This window comes from Chinchilla lanigera, unplaced genomic scaffold (genome assembly GCF_000276665.1).
Source record: "Chinchilla lanigera isolate Chin_1 unplaced genomic scaffold, ChiLan1.0 scaffold00014, whole genome shotgun sequence".
In the NCBI taxonomy this organism is placed as follows: domain Eukaryota; kingdom Metazoa; phylum Chordata; class Mammalia; order Rodentia; family Chinchillidae; genus Chinchilla; species Chinchilla lanigera.
This window is the reverse complement of record NW_004955415.1, coordinates 10,692,362-10,712,018: the sequence shown is the minus strand read 5'-3', so window position 1 is coordinate 10,712,018 and position 19,657 is coordinate 10,692,362. Positions and strand designations below refer to the sequence as shown.

At 42.2% G+C, this 19,657-nt stretch overlaps 1 protein-coding gene across 1 annotated transcript in view; it reads left to right on the top strand.

Annotated features, from left to right (window-relative positions):
* Arhgap26 (Rho GTPase activating protein 26) overlaps window positions 1–19,657 on the top strand; it is a gene marked incomplete in the record, with an annotated part of 431,142 nt that overhangs the window by 354,533 nt on the left and 56,952 nt on the right. The window contains 1 exon segment of the mRNA XM_013512302.1: window positions 6,361–6,511. Within this exon segment, the coding sequence (XP_013367756.1) occupies window positions 6,361–6,511 (151 nt within the window).

Sequence of the window (19,657 nt, the reverse complement as noted above, 5' to 3'; positions counted from 1 at the left end):
GGCATGGTTTCACAGGGACCGTGTTAACTAGCTGCAGGGATTGTAGCTCTGATTAATTCTTTTAGTTCAGCTAATGCATCCTGGACCCTCTCGCAGGCACAATGAGAGACTGAGAATTCAGATTATATCCTTCTCATATATGTCTTCCTTGATGAAAAATGATTGGGAATTCATACTGTCCAATGGCTTACATAATGCCTTTCTGTGAGCAGCCGAAGCTGTAGCATAGGCCATTTTTCAGGTTGCCTCTGGAGATCACAGGCCTTGTGGACACACCTGTTTGCTTTGGCAGGAGACATGTTTACCCATATAGAGTCCTATTGTCACACAAACTGCAGGTGTAATTTGGCCTTTAGCTTAATTATGTGTGGTTACTATGTGTGACTGAAAACCACATAGTTGATATAGCAGTTACAGAAATGATGTGTGGAAAGCTAATGTCAAGAGAAAGTTAAAGATGGGCCATTATATCCAAAAAAATGTATGAAAGGCTCATGTCTCTGGCATTATCTCTAAGTGAACAAAGCAGATAATGCAGCATTAGGTGCAATATGATCCTTCTTTGTTCCAAGAAAAAAATGTGTATGTCTGTATGTACATCTGTTTATAGCAGAACAACTGATGCCAAGATAAATACAGCTGGAGAGGGCTCGTACAGGGTATTTGTGTATGCTTTTCTATACTTTCTAAAGTGCAGAGGAATGCCTATTTATTAGGTATTGACTTTTTAAGTTATTGAAAATAAAACTCCCTCATTGTACCTTCCACGTATGATCTCAAGTCCACTTTGCAATGAGTCGTGGCATAAAAATAAGTAAGTACATAGCTTCTTTCCAGTGAGCACCGCAGTGAGCAGGCTGTGTGTGGACTCTCTTAGATACCAGGCAGTGATAGGGAGCACTACGCACAAATAGTTCTCAAGTAGGAAGCGAGCTAGGTTTTGAAGAGTAAAATGTCTGTTTAACTCTGATCATTCAGAGTTAACTTCCTGTTCATCCACTGACTAGAGGCTTGCACCTGTCTTTCTTTTAGGGGTGTTTGTTTGTTTGTAGTGGTGGTGTTTCAGAGCCAGGCATCCCCACTAGGCCTGCAGGTCTCATTCTTGTGCATAGATTCAATCCTAGGTTTGACCAATGCTGTGCACATGCCCTTTGAAATCCAGTTTTGTCAGCCTTCTTTCCCTTTTGCAAAGGAAAAGGTTATTACAAGTACCTCGGAGAGAATCATTTGATCCACGTGGAACCAAAACCAGAGGCTGATTTGCTGAAAACACCCTGCTGAAAGTTTTGGTATCAGGTGTTGTGTACATGATGAAAACAGTCTGCTCATATTTTTCACTTATCAATTCACTCTTCAGGCCATCATTGTCCAATCTGCTCTTTAAGATTTTCAAAAAACATTGCCTATACTGTTTTTATATGCTAAAACATACTATCCAAACTGGTTTTTAAGATTATCTATACATCAGACTGAAACAAGTCATCATGCAATCAGACCACCTCAGAGTTTACTGTGGCTTGGCACGCCATTATTACCAGGACAAAGCTGTAGGAAAAAAAGACTGCTTCAGAAAGTCTGCTTCCAAGCTTCCCATGTATTTGGGTGTTTCCCAGAGATGGTAAACTCAGAAATTGCTCAGCACTCATCATTTTTTATTGCAAAATTCATTAAGCTGCCATGCTATTATCATCCTATCTTGTCAAAATGATACATTACAGACTTCATTGCAAAACTTTAACAAGCAGGAGAAAGCACACCTCTCTCCCAACCAGAGTTCAGGAGAGCCTGTCGGTGTTTTTCTTGTGCCTTCCTATTTTTTTTTTTTTTTTTAGAAAGCTCTGTGTCTTTGCAAATCTCTTTCTGGTAACTCCCTTTTTCTCCTTTGACCGTGTGAAGAGTTTCCTCCTTTTGGCTGTGTGAGGTGTCATGAGCAGCTGTGAAAGAACAGCCCTCTTCCCTTTTTTTTTTTTTCTTTTTTTTTGACTTTTACTCTGGAGCATGTTGAAAAGATGACATACTAGCCTGAATTCTGACAGACTTCCACGTACAATGGGAAACCTCCTCCAAAGTGATTTTGGAGACCTGCGTTTCATAGTTACCCTCCAGTCCTGTGTGTTCAGTGGGCCGGACGTGTCCGGGCCTGCCAAGTGGTGTGAGTTTGGCTTGGCTGTGAAGTGCTTTCCTGGCCTCGCCTCTGGGTTTGGTGATACCCGGAGAACCTGTCTCCCCTGTGTGATGGAGTGGCCATTAGCATGAGTCGGAGTCACTTGGTAAATACGGAAAGTGAAGTAGCTCAGTTCCCAGATTTCCATGGCAACCCCCAGAACAAGTACAATGTCACCAAAATTATTCTGTGGCTTTCCTTTTTTAGTTTCAATGATTTGGTTGCATACTCATATTTTTCCACTCCTGATCTGTACAGAAAGTAAAACTGCTGCCCACTGTCAGCAGCACTTTGGCTTGAAGGACATTAATGGTCCTTTTCTGAAGCACCTGAAAAATTCAAACTCCTCTTTCTGTTCCAAGAGATATTCTTGCTGACAGACCTGTTTGAGAAAGGCAGGGATTCTCACTGGCTGCAGCCTGTCCCAGGCACTCCCCAGTAGTAGACATTCTTTTTCTTTTTGTCATTTAATTGGTCGCTATGATCTTGATTTGACTCATAACTGGTTGTTGTATTTTTCTGAAGTCCACTAACCTGTAATTTTTTTTCCTCTAGCAACATAATTGCCATCAGTCCTTCCTATACCTTCTAATGAGGATGCCAGAGTTGGACTGATTCATCAGTGACTCCAGTTCCGTTATTTGAAAGATATGGTTTATTTGTATTTGTTTTTTTTTTTTGTTTTTTTTTTTTCCCGGTACCGGGAACTGAACTCACGACCTTGTGCTTGCCAGGCAGGCGCTTTGCCGCTGAGCTAAATCCCCAGCCCCGGTTTATTTGTATTTAAAAGAACCCTCTGAGGGGGCTGGGGACTTAGCTCAGCGGCAAAAGCGCCTGCCTGGCAAGTGCAAGGCCGTGAGTTCGGTTCCCGGTACCGGAGAAAAACCAAAAACCAAAAAAAAAAAAAAAAAAAAAAAAAGATCCCTCTGAGCTGCCTTTTCTTGGGCTTTTCTGTCAGGAGCAGGTACTTATTTGCCTTCAGGGGAAAAATAATCCTGTTTTGAATGACAGAACTGAATCATTTTCTCTTTATTTCGTAATTTATTCCAAATTTGTAAGAATTTGTCTCGGTATTACTGGTTATAACTATTAAAACATTGCATTTGCCTCTGTTTGTACTCTCTACCCTTTCTTTGAAATAATTCTTACTATTTCCCTCTATTGCTGTCGAGACTGTCAGCATCTCAGCTTAGATCTTCCACCCAGGATGTCTGTCTCATTTTCTGAGGTCATAGATGATGAGACTTAACTCTACTAAACCGTAGTAGTCTTGTAGTCAGGGAGTGCCTGGTTCCTGGATTTCCTGGTCATATAGCCCATCACCAGCTGCCAATAAAAAATCTGCCTCATAGGGTGCATATTTGACAATCTTGACTATAAAATTGTGAAACTTTGTAATACATATTTTTGTATGTTCTTCTTGGACAAATAACTCCTTTCTCTGACCTTTTGTTTTGGCTGTTGTGTTGTTTTTTTATAGGTTATGCATCTGTGAAAGAATATTTGAAATTTTATTTATTAAAAAAAGAATACTAATGTCCTGTAGTGAATGAAATAGTAGAAATCTTCAAACTTCATTTGGGTGTAGGCATTTGTTGTATTCTGTTGACCTTTCCAGCCCGTAGAGATTCCCTGTTTTCCACCAGCCCCCTTTTTCTCTAGCAGGTTTATTTCAGACAGATATGCTGTCACCTTCCCCATTAGGTCATAGAGTTACACAGTTTTTAATACTGTAATAGTAGATATGTCCTTTGAAACATTCTCTAAATCCAGTTTTTGGACTTATTTTATGAAAATCAGCGTTGTGACAACATATTTTAATAAAGCAAAACACCTGTATGTAATGTTACTTTAAATTTAGTTTCAGGGTTTTGTCTTAAATTGTAGTCCACTGAAGATACACATATACACAAGTGTGTGCAAATTGATAATACCCAAGTAAATTTATAAATAGAATACCCTCAAAATGATGTAGATGTCTTTTAACTGTCTGCTGACCTTGTTTGGTATTTACTTGGTTCTCAATAAACATTAATTGAATAAATGAAAATTGAGGAAGTTTCATTTCAGATATTTATCTTTTCTAAGGAATAATAATAGGGAGGAAAAATGTCCTGATAACATTTTAGAAAAGCAGGTATACTTTTAACAGTGTGTTATTTCAGATTTGTAAGATCATAGCCCTCTCACAGACAAGTGAATATAATCATCAGAAATATGTGAACTGTAGTTATTCTCTTCTGTCCCCTGAGAACTCAGAAATTATATCATGCAGAGTTGGCCCTTCAAGCTTCACAAACTAGAATCAATAAAACTATTCACCTCTCTTCCCATGTGAATAGGAAGATGTCTTCCGCTGAAGGCCAAAGAAGAGTTGTCTTCACTCTCCCTCTTTGTGTGGTTCTATTTTGGGCACTTTGCCGTTTCTCAGGAATCTTGGTGTGAACATTCTGTGTGAAGGAGACTTTTACTTGTACTGATTCATGTGAACAGGTGCTTAATTCATCCTCCCGATGGCCCCTAATTAGAAATTTTGAGAATTAGTTCTCTTCCTGGTGATGGGCTCTGGTTTACAGGCTGTGTTAGTCTTCCTGCTCACTATCATGGTTACAATTTCTCTTTCTGTCTGATAGTTTCTGTTTGAACTTTAAACCCTTGAATTATGACTAGCACTGAGTCTCAGTAATAACTCTAGTAATACACTGGGTTTTTTTGTTTCTGTTTTTTTTTTTTTCCCCCAGAGTCTACGTAGAGTTCAGAAATCTCCCAGTAACCTCACAGGATTTTATATCTTCTTAGGGGCTTTTTACAGGGAATTAAGAATTTGCCAGGATATTAAGAGGTATTCTAGTGTGAGTATGTCTATTTAATGTGAAGGTTATTATAATGTCATTCTATAAGCATAATTTGTTTTTATGGACGTGACTAGTACAAAAAGAAAAGTATTTCTTATGACATCACCTTTATTGGCTAAAGAGAGTTCAACTGTTGACCTATAAATTGCCATACAGTGATTCTAACCTGTCCTCTAGCAATATACTACGTCCCTAACTCTTGTCCAAAAAGGCCCAGTAAGAATTAACTCACATCTATTTCTTGACAAGTGAAGTAAGTGCCAGACACATGCGTTGATTTCAGTGGTATATCTGTAAAGAGTGAGGAGGAGAAATCACAGAACTCTAAGTCTGTGATGCTCTGCCGCAGCAGTGGTGCCCCTGCCATTTAACTAAATTGTCCCCCAAATGTTATTTCAGTGTATGGTTCCAAGTTTTTGAAGAGGAGAAGAGACAAAAAGTTCTTTTCTTTGAGCAGTATTCTAAAGTTTACAACACACATTCCTGCATATGATCCCACTTGATCCTCACCAGCTCCACAAGCTGTGCTAAGCGGCTCTCCTTCCCATTTTGTAGATTCATTAACCAAGAATCTGAAAGCAAGTGGAAATTGCCTGAGGCTACGCACCCAATCAGAGATGGATTCTTGAAGAGAGCTCAGCTTTTCTCCCCCCCTTGGCTTCATAAGATTCTCCAAGGGTGCATCTGACTGCTTGGACCTTTGACTCCGTTTTTTGTTTCGTATATGCAGAGTACTGTGTAGCCTCTGACAGTTCTATCACAGAATTAACATGAAGTTGGGCACTAACTTAGCTAGAGCTAAGACCAGAATGTATCTGGGTTGGGGTCAGGAATGTAGAGTGTTTAAATTGTAAGGAAGTTGGTGGCCAAATAAAGAGATTCTCTGATGAGGTGCTGTAGAGTTGGAGGTAGTTCATAGCCAGGGCACTATTAGAGGCATGATTTGTATAATAGGTGAGCGTCACAGAAGCCGAGGGGATATGGCTGAATGTAAGCAGTCTCTGAAAGCTACTCTGTGTTCTGAGCATCCATCCTCTAAAAGATGGCACCACTTCTGGTCCAATGGAGGACCACACATAGGAAAAGGGTTGGTTCCTAGTACAGGGAACGTATATCCTATCAATGGGAAGAGCGTTTTTCCTCTAAAATTTCATATCACCTATTCCCTTTTGACTCTTTATGTCCCACTGCTAATTATTACTCATTCCTATTTTTTTTTTAGTTTTAGAAATCTCAATCTCAGTCACCCAAGCCTCATGATTTATAATTTTGTATATATAGGAACAGACTGTCACTATGCAGTAATAATAATACAGGGCTTTGTGGTCTTTTCCCCACCAGAGGAGCAAAGGAACAGCATCATCAACTCCAGTTTGGAATCTGTCTCATCAAATGCGAACAGCATCCTTAATTCCAGCAGCAGCTTGCAGCCCAATATGAACTCGAGTGACCCAGACCTGGATGTGGTCAAACCCACCCGGCCCAACTCGCTGTAAGTATGACGTCCAGCTGCGTAGGGTCTCAGCCAGTCTGAGAGAATCTCCTTTCTGGGTCCACCTGACTTTGGGCCATTGTCCCAGAACTGTGATATAAATTTCTCCCCAAACTTGGAGCTTGGCTGGCTTGCTGTAGAATTTTTAAGCATTGTCATCTCGAAGGGGAGTCGCTATTATTAACATGCTGCTGCTTGGCCTTGGTCATCTTTGATTTACTGTCCTGCTGAGATGGCTTTGGTGATGGCTACTGCCTGGGCTGGCTGCTGGGCATGAAAAGCAATTTCTTTTAGTTTCACAAACACCAGGGACTGTGGTAGCTTGGTAGATCGGTAGCCAAGTCCATCGAACTCCTTTATGTGGTCTCAGTTTCTCTTTCTCCTGACTGTGTTAGAAATGCGCAGTGCCACCTCTGGGCCTCTGGCCATAAAGACAAGCACATTGCCCTTTGTGTCTTTGCATTCTCAGACCTTAGTGTGACTGTGATCTCTCACTAGAGGCTTAAAAAGAGCCTTTGTTACTTCACTTTGGACCCTGAACAACCATAGTCAAAATAGGCAGTTTGGGGGCTGGTTGTCCAATCGCCTTTCAGAAACTGTTCTAAAAGGGCCAGAAAGTTCTCCCTTGTGGCTCCAACCTACATTGTTTAGCGTGCTTCTTCAGGCCACACAGTAAATCTTGTCAGCTAGAGCCTTTGCCAAAAGAATGTGAGGCCATGACCAGAACAACTGGACTCAGACTACAGCTATATAAGAGTCAGGAAAAACTGTGTTGACTTTGCCTTTCTCTAGTAAAAATAGTTTAAAGTTCAGCCACAGGCTGTCTTCAGGCAGTTGCTTCACTTGGTGAGACACCAGCATGAGGATGAGATACAAAGAAGGCAGAAACCTTTTCCTGCCCTTCTGTGTGCTGTGGTCGTGTGCTAGTGCCTTGCTGTTTCATCTCTTTAAGGTGCAGTATTTATTTATCTATAAAATGGGTCTAATAATTTTTGCCTTACAGCAGACTAAGGGGTGTTAAAGGCTCAGGAGGAAAAATACTCCAGAATGGATGTAAGAGTACTTACAGTGTACTTACCATAAAAACATAGCTCCAGTGTAAGATGAAATCTTAAACGGTGGGGAAGTCAGATCTCTTTTTAGTTCTTGACAGTTTTTAAATTGTACCAGCGTTCAATAAGTTTGATTGCTTGCCCATTATTTGGTGTGTAATGTTTTAGTTCACCAAGAAGTGGACCTGTGCCTCCAGAGCTCGGAATAGTTGAGTTACCCAGCTCGTGGGCAATAAGTCTCTTCTGGATTTGCATCGCCAGATTTGCCTACAGAGCCTCCTGGCCTTGCCAAATGCTTTCTCAGACTCTCTTAAGACCTGCTCTCCTGGACTTTAAGGAGATTATTTTTTCCCTGCTTCCATTTGGTTTAAGTCTTCCTACCCAGCAGTTGCTAAAGTTATTTGTAGCTCAGCATGAGCAGAGTTGAACTTCTAGACCACGTTGCTTCATGTTTCCTGATATTAGCCAACCAGTACCAACCAGTGGTCTTTAATCTTTGTTTTTAGCGGCCGGTTGCTGTGGGCCCCTGAGTCACTGCTGAGAACAGTGTGTTCCAAGAGGTTGTTTAGGCAGCTAAGTGAAGGCCAGGGAGTGGAGGTATCTTTTAAACAGGTTCTGAAGGAGGAGCCTTGAATTTTTTCATTTTTTGAGTAGCTATATGTGATTTTTTTGTATATCATACTGAGGGTCACTGCCCGCTTTACCTGGTACAGACTTGGGGGGCTTTCCCAGGAAGGGAGGGAGATGACGGGAATAGTTCTACTTACTCATCTTTGGAGGAGGGTCAGAGATGGAGTGTGGGTGTGCTTCCAACAAAACTGCTGTTCCCAAGCTGAGTGAGTCTGACCGATACCTGTGAGTCTTAAGGTCAGGAAGGCATGCTCTTGAGGTAGAACCAGTGGTGATATCAGAACTGGAACCAGCATTTTCCTTGTCCTCCAGTGAGGCAAATGCTAAATCCTTCGTAAGTTTTGCCAACAGGTTCCGTGGCCATTTCTAAAATCCAAGGCATTTTTCTAGCTTCTATCTGCGCTGGTGTTTCCTTCCTTGGGTTTGCCTGGTGGATTATGAATGGGAGTTAGGCAGTCCTGACAAAATAGAAGTCCCAGTACCTTCCCTGAGAAAATTAAGCCTGAGAAGCCTGTGAGCACATTATGCCAGGGTGGGCAGGCTCAGTCGTACCAAATGAGACCCTGGTACTGGATCCATTCATTCTCTCCACCATTGTTCAGTTTGAGTGCACACAGGTCCTTAAATGGAATACTTGACATAGATGGAAGACAAAGGTGTAGAGTAGAGGACTACCATTAGCTGACTGTTAATGACTCATAAAGTTAGGAACCAGTCACCAAAGAATAGGAAACTACCTATTCTTTTTATTTTGTAGATTATTTTTCATGAGGAAAGAAATACCTTTGATATTCTGATACTTTGCTATATATCATGGGTAAATCTTTTCATAATTCTTCTGGGACAGTGATGGCAAACCTTTTAGAGCTTTGAATGATACAAATAGCCTGCTATAGCACGCGTGCCATAGGTTCGCCAGCACTGTTTCAGGAAATCAGGGCCCTCGTGTCTGCAAGAGCATACAGCTAAATCAGGCATCAAAATTAGAGGTATGGCCATTCTACCTATACCATGGTAAGGCTGCTGTGTTTAAATCTCTGGCAGGTCCTTACCTAGACTCTCAAAGTAGGTATTGCCCCTAACAATCAAGGGACAGGTGGTAAGCTGGGACCAAAGTCCATGTAGTCTGAAATTATCAACAAATCTTGCCTAAATCTGTGCTAAGCTTCCTTGGATAATATAAAAAAAGGGAACTCCTGCCCTCCCTAAGTTTGTAGTCTGGCAGAGGAAAGACAGTGGCACAGATCAGTGCTAAATAGGTCTTGGAATGCGTCATTGTGTTCAGAGTTCAGTTACTAACTGCTTATCTGTGAGTGTACATACTGAGAATCAGAGTCCTGGGCAAGGTGAGGTGGGTGAAGTGTGAGGCGAGATTTGGATGGGTGGGTGAGGAGCATTCTAGGTCAGGGAATGAGGAAGGAGAAATGACCCAGGATAGATAAATGCAGCCTACAGACACGTGCATTAGGGGAGGGCGCTATAGTTTCTCCACTGTCATTACTAGCAGAAAACCAAAATAAAATGAAATAACCTTTAAAATCAGAAGATTTCATATAAAAATCCAGATTTCATGCTGAAACAACTGGACGTTCACCTGCAAAAACATGAATCTAGACATGGACTGTACACTTTTCACCAAAATTAACTCCAAATGAATCATAGGTCTAAATGTAAATTGGAAAGTATTAACACTGTAGATGATGTAGGATAAAACCCAAGTGATCTTGGATATGGTAACTTTTTAGATACAGCACCAAAAGCATAATCTGTGAAACAACAACACAAATAAAACCTGTTAAATTGGATATGATTTGAATTGAAAACTTCTCCCCTGTGAAAGAAACTGTTAAATTAATAAAATGGTAAGACAGCTTAGGAGAAAATGTATGTAAAACACTTACCTAATAAGGGACCAGTATCCAAGATATACGAATAACTCATAACATTCAACAATAAGTAAACTGCCAGCATACTTAAAATATGAGCAAGAAATCTGAATAAATACCTTACTGAAGAGATTCACATGGCAAATAAGCATATGAAAAGATATCCCACATCACATGTCACCAAAGAAGTGAAAATTAAAACAGTAAGAGATACCACCACACACCTATTAGCATGACCAAAATCCCAGAGTACTGACGAAACTAATTTTCGGCAAGGATGGGGAGCCGCAGTCTCACTCGCTGCTGCTGGGAACACGATGTGGGGCAGTCACTTTAGAAGACAATTTGGCTTTTGTCTTACAAAATTAAACATACTTTTACCGTCCGATCCAGTGGTCATGCTGCTTGATATTTACCCAAACTGAAAGCTTACGGCCATACACAAATGTTCACGTGGATTTTGGGGGGGTAACTTTATTCATAATTACCAAAACTTGGAAGCAGTCAGTATATCCATCAGTAGATGTGAGTAGGTGAACTGGAATTCATATTGCTAAGTCAAAGAAATCAATCTGGAAAGACTGTAATATGGTCTGATGGTATAATACCACCTAAATGACTCTGAAAAGTGCAAAACTTGGGTTATTACAAGATCAGTGGTTGCCAGGGATTCGGAGAGAAGGGAAGAGAGGAACTTTTAGGACACAGAGGTTTTTGAAGGGTGTGAAACTATGCTTCATGGTGGATGTATGAAATTATGACTTTGCTAATACTAGTAAAACCCATAGAACACAAAGAATGAGCTTAATATAAACTACGGTCTAGTTAATAATAATATATCAGTGTTGGTTCATCAGTTGTAACAAGCATACCATACTACTGCAAGATATTAGTAATTGGGGAAAGTTAGAGAGTAAAAGAGGGGGTGTATGGAAACTTATTTTGCTTGATTTTTCTGTGAAACCAAAACTGCTCTAAACAATAGTTTTGCTAGTCTAGATTTCCAGTTCCTTTTAAAAGGTAGAAGATTCAGCTACAGGGAAGCTATGCGTTACTTGGTAGGAGAGGATGGCCAGGTCCCACCCTCACTGTATTGTGTTTCTCTTTGAGACCTTCTTCCTACAGAAGATTAAATATAGCCCAGAGTCTTTGCAGTCTCTCCTGTTCAGAGCTGGAGCCCTTGAATCTAGGCTGGCCTTCATGCTTGGACTTACTTTGACCAATAGAATGTGATAGGAGTGACATCATATGACTTGCCATTCCTGAGCACAATGCTTTGCAGTTTCCTCTCCTGACCCATGGAACCCATCTGCCTTGTACAGAAGCCTGTCTGAGCCTCCTAGAGAGGGAAGCCCAGCAGTCTCAGCCAAGCCTACCTCTCAGGCATCCAGTCAGCTGAATTCAGCCACATGAGTTAAAAAAAAAGCTGCCCCACCAGCCCATGGACTCATGATAAATAATACACTGAGTTAGAGTAGTTTAATACACAGCAGTAGCTAAACAAGACAAGGCCTATGATTGTGACCTGGGAGTCAGGGGCAACTGCCAGGGGGTAGAGCTGAACTGCCTGGGTGCAGAAAGGTATGGGAAGTTCTCCCTGCAGTGTAGAGCCATGTGGGAATGTGCCTTTCAGTTTTCAGAATCTTCTTTGAAAGAAAATGACTCATAACCAAGATTCTAAGAAGTAAAGAAACAAAACAAAATCCTTAGCTAATGGCTGTGGCAAACAAGAAAGTTGGCTCAAACACTGGAATGGAAAGCAGGAAACCCTAGGTTTTAATCCTGGCACCAAGAGAGACTGGCTGATAATGACATCCTTGGCCTTGAGCGCACCCACCCCCCGCTTCCGGGGGTGGAAGAAATGGGGCCGACCCATCTGCAAGGATGGAGGTTGTTCAGTGGGTGCTTACAGAAGGCTCCAGATGTAAACGTTCCCCTCTCCTTCCACAGTGACCAGTGGAATTGGCATTGTGCCAGTTCTTTTCTGCAAGACGTGAATTTTAAGGGACAAACTCAGGAAGTGCTGGGAAAGAAGAGTGGGGATGTCCCACTAGGGACGTTACATCCTGCAGTAATTCCCCCAAGTTAGAAACTCTTTGGAGGATGCTTTCTTCAGGCAGCTGAGGTAGCCGTGGCGGGGCTTGTGAGGACTGAAAGAAGGCTGAGAGGGTGGGGGAATGCGGATGGCAGAGCCCAGCCTCTGAGTGCTCCCTACGTGATCCCCACATCTAAGAAATAACAACTGCTCGGTAGGTTTCTACATCAGACTGATTTTTCTCATCACTTCCTCTTAACACACACATACACACATGCATTTCCAAGTTTTTTCTGGTGGCCTAAAAGATGTGCACGTGCCAGACGCCTGCAGGTTCTGCCAGAGTCAACTGTTCTCTCCTGCCTTAGTGGCCAGTGAGCGGTTCAAAAGCCGTCCCTGGAATTCAGAGGATAAACAAGGCCTGCTTCCAGGGGAGTTGTTGCTCTAAAGCACTTCTGGCTCTTTCCGAGTTTGATTCAGCTACTCTCTGATGAAATTTGGATGCTACTTGCCTAGAGAGATGTCTCTAAAATTTTACTTGTCTTCTGCTTATTTAGTTAGCATTCATCCTCAAATAACAGTCCAATACCTACTGTGGGCCAGGTGGTGTTCTGAGTATTGAAGATACAGCAGTAAAAAAATAAAAGGAGAGGGTTGGGAAGTAGCTCCGAGGTAGAGCACGTGCTAAGCATGTGTGAGGCTCTGCATACAATCTCCAGTACTACAGGAGAAAAAGAAAACTGAGGGTTTCTGCTCTCAGGATTTTCCATTCTGTCGGAGATAGGAGAAACATCTGTCTAAGATATCAGATAGTGAGAAGTTCTGTGGGGAAAACCAATGTAGAGTGAAGGAGAGAGAGGTTTGAGGCAAAGAATGTAAGTTACTCTAGTTTCCTGCATTTGTGTTTCCTCACCTGTAAATAGGGTAATCAGACCCTCCTCAGAAGTGCTGTGAAGACTCAGTGAGCTCATCCTTTGTCTGTCATTCACGTTTAACATTTATGAAGGGCAGCAGTTATTTTGCAGAGCTCCCTGTACACAGTGCCAGTGCTCCCTTTCCCTTTCTCTGTCCCCTCATGCTGGTATGCACTTTGCCTTTAAGGAGAAGTGTCCCAGCTCGCTCCCTTCCCTCCAGCCAGCTCCCAGAGCTGTTCTTGGGTCCAGCCTTGGAGCTGCCGCTGCCAAGGAACTGTTCCTGCAGAGGCAGGTGCTGCCCTGCCTCTGTCGCAGGTCCACTGGGGTCGGCACACCTGTTCCTGGAAAACTCAGAAGTGTCCAGTTCCCACAGGGACCTGCTGAGCTGTGTGCATAGCTTTGACGTAGTGGCACAAAAAGAATCACAAAATGAATAAAACGTGTTAGATAAGGATCATTTATGACACTTTATTCAAAAAAAGTAATTTTATCGTCCCAGCACTCTTGTCTGCCAAAGGAGTTCCACCCAAACAGGCAAACATGATTTTCCTTAAGTTGTGTGGAAGGGGGCGGGGTTTGCTTTAAAAAGTTTTGATACCGATTTTGGTTTTTGGTTTTTGTTTTGTTTTGTTTTTTTGGATGTCTTTTGGTATTTGTTGTGTAATTCAGGCATTTGAAAGAAGTTTTCCCCTGTGGTTAGATCACTGGGTGTGTATCTTCTTGTTAGATTGGGGGTTCTGCTGCTCACCCACCTGCAAACAAAAAAGGTCTCTGCAAGTTGTTTTGCCTGCAAACTTGGGAAGTGTCTTGAGAGCATAATCATTTTCTGTGGGAATCGTCCGGCTTTGCTTACCCCTCCTCACAGTTGCCCTGTTAATTTCAGCTTCCTGTCACTATTGCTTGGATGTGGCCCAGACCCTCCCTCCATCACCTCAGGTTCCTGGGGCTGCCAAGGCTCCAGCTCCCCCAAGTAACATTCCCTGCTGTTTTCAGAGACTGTTGCCAATGTGCCTCCTCATCATCTTTTCTAAGTGGCCTCAGTCAGCATCTCCTTTTCCCCAGACAAGATCTCACTCACCAATCAGAAGCCCGGCTGGGCTTAACTTGGTGGAGGGTGGAGATTTCTGGCTGGTGAACTGTCTGATTTTTATGGGGTAAATGTGTTCATTATTAGCAGTTCTTTATTTTTAAAAAATATACAAACTGCTTCGGGCAGCCCTCACACTTCATGAACCAGTAGGATTCCTTTCCCAAGTACCAGGGATGTCACGGGCACTGGGTCTCTACAGGATGTCCACAGAGGGATTTGGGTGGGGGTCAGGTCACATTTTAATGCCTGGCCACATCCCTGTTTTCCAGCACAAATGGAAAAAAACGTTTTATCTTACATGTGTTTTCTTTTTTCCTTTACAAACTAAAACCATGTAAAGGGTCTGTATTTTTTCTATAAACTTACTAACCTTACTAAATAATCTAAAGCAACTTCTCAAGTTTGCCATGACTTTTAACACATTTTTAAAGCCTTGAGGTCTAATTAAAGGTATGAATGAATGAATTTCATTCTGAATTTAGCTGTCCTCAAATGCCTTATGGCACTCTGTTTTATATGTGCACGTAGGTGTTAGACAATTTAAATCTGAAATTTTTGGTAGACTCTTCAGGGAAGGAAATAGGCTTAAGAATTTGCATGGCTTTCGGCACTACTATTCCTGTAAGGAACTTTGAAGGAACTTGACAGTGCTATTTTTCTCACTTAGAGTTAATATGAATTGTTCCTCCTACTTTGTCTATCTTCTGCAGGATTTTATTGATGGATTCAGATTTTAAATGTGGTATATTAAAATTGCATTAGAGTTAAAGCAGTGCTTTTTAAATGTTTTTAGTGAACCTAGGGGGCAAATGCTTAGTTAGCTAGGAAAGCAGTTCTACTTGGAAACAGCCTCAGGATCTTGTTTTTAACCGATTCTCTGTGCTAAGGGTCTAGAAAGTTGTTTGCATCTTCCAGAGGCTTCCTTGGGTCTCTGTGGCACTAGCCTTCCAGGGCACAGTCTTACTTCAGTGCAGTGGTTCTGGACAAGGTCGTGGGCATCACCTGAACTTGATAGATGCTCAGCTCCTCTTCTGGCCCCTCACTGGAACAGCAAGTTTAGAGGCAGGGCCCAGGGATCTATTTTTCCAAACCCTGTGAGTGATTCTGATCTGTGCTAAAATCTGAGAATCATCCTGGTTCAGTGCCTTGGCTGGATGGATTTCCACAAGATAAAGCAAGACTTACCTCACTGTAGCCCTGAGGGTCAGCAGCCGCACTGTCTGATTATCTCACACTGTGAAGACAGTAGTGGGGCCTCCCAGGGCTCTGCATCAGGTCACAGCTAATGTGGCTGAGGAGTGCTGGGTTTGCTTCTCAGAGGAACCGAATTAGCCTACAAGTGCTGTGCTTTCACATTCCCCAAGGAAACCCAGCCACCTTCTTTGCAGACACAGCCCTTCGGCCACAAAATCAAGAGGGGGTGGATGCATCAGTTAAGCCAACAGATCTCTTCCTTGAGCGTCCACTGTATATGTGTAACAAAAGAACAGGATGCTGGTGTTTATTGATAGGAATACAGCTTTCAAGGGTATGGGATCCTGAAAGAGGTGGTTCTGCATTAACATGGACAGAACATCAGAGATTTTCAATTCAGTATTTTCCAGACTGATGGAGGAAAAGGCAATGTTCAGGCCAGAGCTATGTTGGACAAAGTTCAATATATTCTTGACTAAATGGGGTCAAGCCTTGCCTCTGCCATTTCCTAATAGTAAACTTGGACAGGTTATGTGCCTGCTCTGAGCAAAACCTCTTCTTTGAATTGGTAACGGTAAGAATAATTACCTACTTTCAAGATGGTTTTCAGGGTGGATGAGACAATGCGTTCACGGTGTAATGCTTTTATAACACGTAGTGCTTGGCCTGGTTCAGAGCAAACAGTAAATAAAAATTGGGTGCCACTATAAAGTCATTGTGAGCAATAAGCTCTCCTCACATTTTATGGGGTGCAGTGGATGGATCAGACTGAGAACAGGAAGAGTGCAGCCAAAGCAGGGCTATTTCTGGATCTTACAAGGATGGGTGGCAGACTAACAAACAGATGAACATGCCCCCAGAGTGGTTACAGTGAGTAATTTAAGTCCTGGCATGCAGTTCCCTTCCCGTTCCTTTTTGGCTTGAATACTGGGGGACTGGGCACAATCACCTTGACAGGTGCCTATACCGTTAGCCTGCTCCCTCTAAATATTTTGTGAGTTTTAAAAGCAAATGATTAAACTATAGGAATAACTTTTTGGTGGGGGGACAGGGTCTTGCTGTGTAGTTCAGGGTGGCCTTGAACTCACTGTGTAGCCCAGGCTGGCCTCAAACTCTTGGTGATCCTCCTGCCTCAGCCTCTGGAGTGTGAGATTACAGATGTGCATCACAGGGGATAACTTCTTAACTGCCAGTGCTTTTCCAGTCAGAGTGGGCAGAGCGAATTCCATACTTTTGACTGTCTGTCCTCCCGCCTTTGCTTAGAGACCTCTCAGATGCCTGGCCTCAGTCACATGCTTAGGCTAATAGCAGTTTTTCACTTGGAGTGAAAAGTCCTTATCTTGAAAATACAGTCATATGCTAAGAACCCATATTTTGGTCAACAAAAATGAACTGTGTATGCAACTGCAGTTCCATAGAATTATATCACCTAGTGACAATGTAGCTGTCTCTATTTGTATAATTACACTCTATAATGTTCACACAGTGATGAAATAACCTAACAATGCATTTCTCAGAATATACCCCAGTTGATAAACACGTATGACTTTATTTCTATATAGTTTGCTTAGGTTGCCCCCACCAGTGACTAAACCCTCAGTGTTGATTATTTTTCAGTAGTGACAATAGAGGGATACTCAGTATTTTGTTAGTTTGTTTGATCCTGATGTGACAAAGAGCAACTCAGATTTTAAAATTGTAATTATAATTTTTAAAAATAATTAATATGCCTAAAATTGAATGAACTATAAATAATAAAATACTTCAGAATCAATGGATGCGCTCTATTACAAGACAGACTTCACATTGTTTGTGTAGTCAAAGGTACCGTGTTTACCCTGGGGAGCCTTGTCAAGCCATCTACTCTATTGTTTCTCCATTGGGTGGAGCCAACCCGGAACTAAGCTAATTGGGCTAGAAACTAATTGCATTCTCCATTCTTCACTGGGGAATAATTTAGCCTTAGGAATTCCCTGCATTCTCGGACTCTGTGTTAATTTGACGGACAGGGCAAAAAGGAAGACAATTTCTGAAGGAAAGTCATTCTGAAATTCTGCGTCTTCGTCATTTGCTGCCTTTGCCCTCTGCTACGGACCCTCTTCCAGTGTCTGTCCACTTCCTTCACAAAGAAGTGGTGTGTTTCTCATAAAGACACTGCTGTAGTATTTTCCAGGATTATTTACAAACTGAAGACAGCTGGGACAAAATACCTGAGAAAAACCACTTAAAGGGGTAAAGATTTGTTTTTATTATGCCTTCAGAGGATTCAGTCCGTAGTCATTTGATTTCAGTGCTCCTGGGTCTGCCTCAGTGAGGCAGAAAATATGTGGTGGAGCAAAGGAGCTCACCTCAGGATGGACTGAGGCAGAACAAGAGCATGAGATGGTGGGTTCCCACCTGTCATGGCTGGAACTAGATGACCCCCCAAAGCCTCATGCAGTCATGGGGCCGGCTGCTAGAGGTTTTGATTGATCCATGATCCAGTGCTGGGATTATGGGTGTGAGTGCTACACCTGCCCTGGGGCGAGAAACCTACATACAGTATAAGGGAAGGAAAGAGGCTTGCCCTCTGCACCTGTTCCTCCCTCTTGCCCTTGCTCCTTTTGCTGTCTTCTGCCACCATGAACTGTTGCCCTCTGCCATGTGCCACCCTGCCTTAGAGCCAGCCGAATATGGACTAAAACCTCCACGAACTGTGAGCTAAATAAACCTTTCCTTCCTTAATTTTGAGCACTGGGTATTTTGTCTCAGCAATGAGAGAAAAGTAACCAAGACAAGGCCTTCCTCCACTTTTGTATCATCTGAGACCCAACCCTATGGATAGTGCTACCCATACTGAAGCTGGTCTCCGCCTCCCATTTGCTGATCATCTCTGGAAACACCCTCACGGACACATACAGAAGTGTGCTTTATTAATTTCCTAAGCATTTCTCAATCCTATCAATTTGACAGTCAAGATCAACTACCACAGCTAGTAATGGGACTCTTCCTTAGCTGTTGTCAAAAATGCTAAGAGAAAGGGTGAGATAGCTGCCGACCCCTAAATGACCCTAGTATCTCTTACTGCCGTATCTTAGAGAAACCATGTCTTCAGAAAGGGAGATGAAAGAGAGGGGGGAGGAAAGGAGGAAGGAAAGGGAGGGCAGATATTGTCCACAAATAAAGGCAAAGATGTTCAACAAAGGATGATGTATTAGGAGCCTAAGAAGAAAGAAACATTAGCACAATCAGAACAGCCTGCTTTGAGGAGGGTTTGTTTACAAAGGAATTGGTACAGGTGAATCACAAGAGATGGTACAGTACACCAGAGCTAGTGGCTGTATCACCACCCTTAGGCTGAAGAGTCATGAATGGAAAGTGGTACCAGAATCTAGAAGTGAGGAAAGTTGGATTGTCAGTGCCCTGACAGATGTAGTGACACCATCACCACCCACCCCACCCCACCCCCTGCCTCAGAGCTAAGTACAGTGGATCCTGTTACACTCCTGCCTCTGGATTATTTCAGATTTCTTACTAAAACTGGGAAGCCCTAACTTAGGAAACCAGAAAATAAATTTTAGCATTCAACAACTACTCATGAACTCCTCCCACAGCCCCCAACCAACATTGTGAAGTAGTTCAGTTATCTTGAGATATTTCTTTTATTTGATCTTCATCTGTCATTTTCCATCTGATTTCTACCCAATTTCTTTTAAAAAATCTCTGTTTTAAACAAATACATAATAGAAAAACCTTCACTCCTGACCTTTATGAAGATACTGGAGTTAGGAATAATCAGCAGTTGCCCTGGTAACCACAGACACTTTGCTTAAATCACTTGTGTTCATCACCATCTCGTGCCTCCAAGAGAATAAGATCACCTGCTTCATGCTAATGAAGAAAAGGGACATTGTAGTAGTTTTATAACTACTACAGCTTCTATTGTAAGAGAAGTGGTATTGTTTGTGATTACTCACTAAAGAGTTTTTGTTTAATGTTTTTTTCCCCCCTAAGGAAGTGAGATCGAATAGAATTCATCCTAGATTTCAAGCAAATTAGAAAGCCCTGTTTGTTCTGTTTGGTTTAGCTCTGTACTCTTAACTTGAGAACATCTAAGTAGGTGAAACTTGAACACAAAAATTTAAGAACAGCTGCACCAAGGGATAGAATGAATGGGAGGATGAAATTGGCAAGTCTATTGTCATGTCAAGCATCACTGGCAAAGATTATAACAATAACTCCTGCACTTTGACTTGAAGAACACTGCTTGGAATTCGGCACCTCTAAACCTGAAACACAGGAGATATTTCTGATCTTCAGATCCAGCTTCCACTCGGTCATAGCAGAAATCTACATCCTCCTGTAG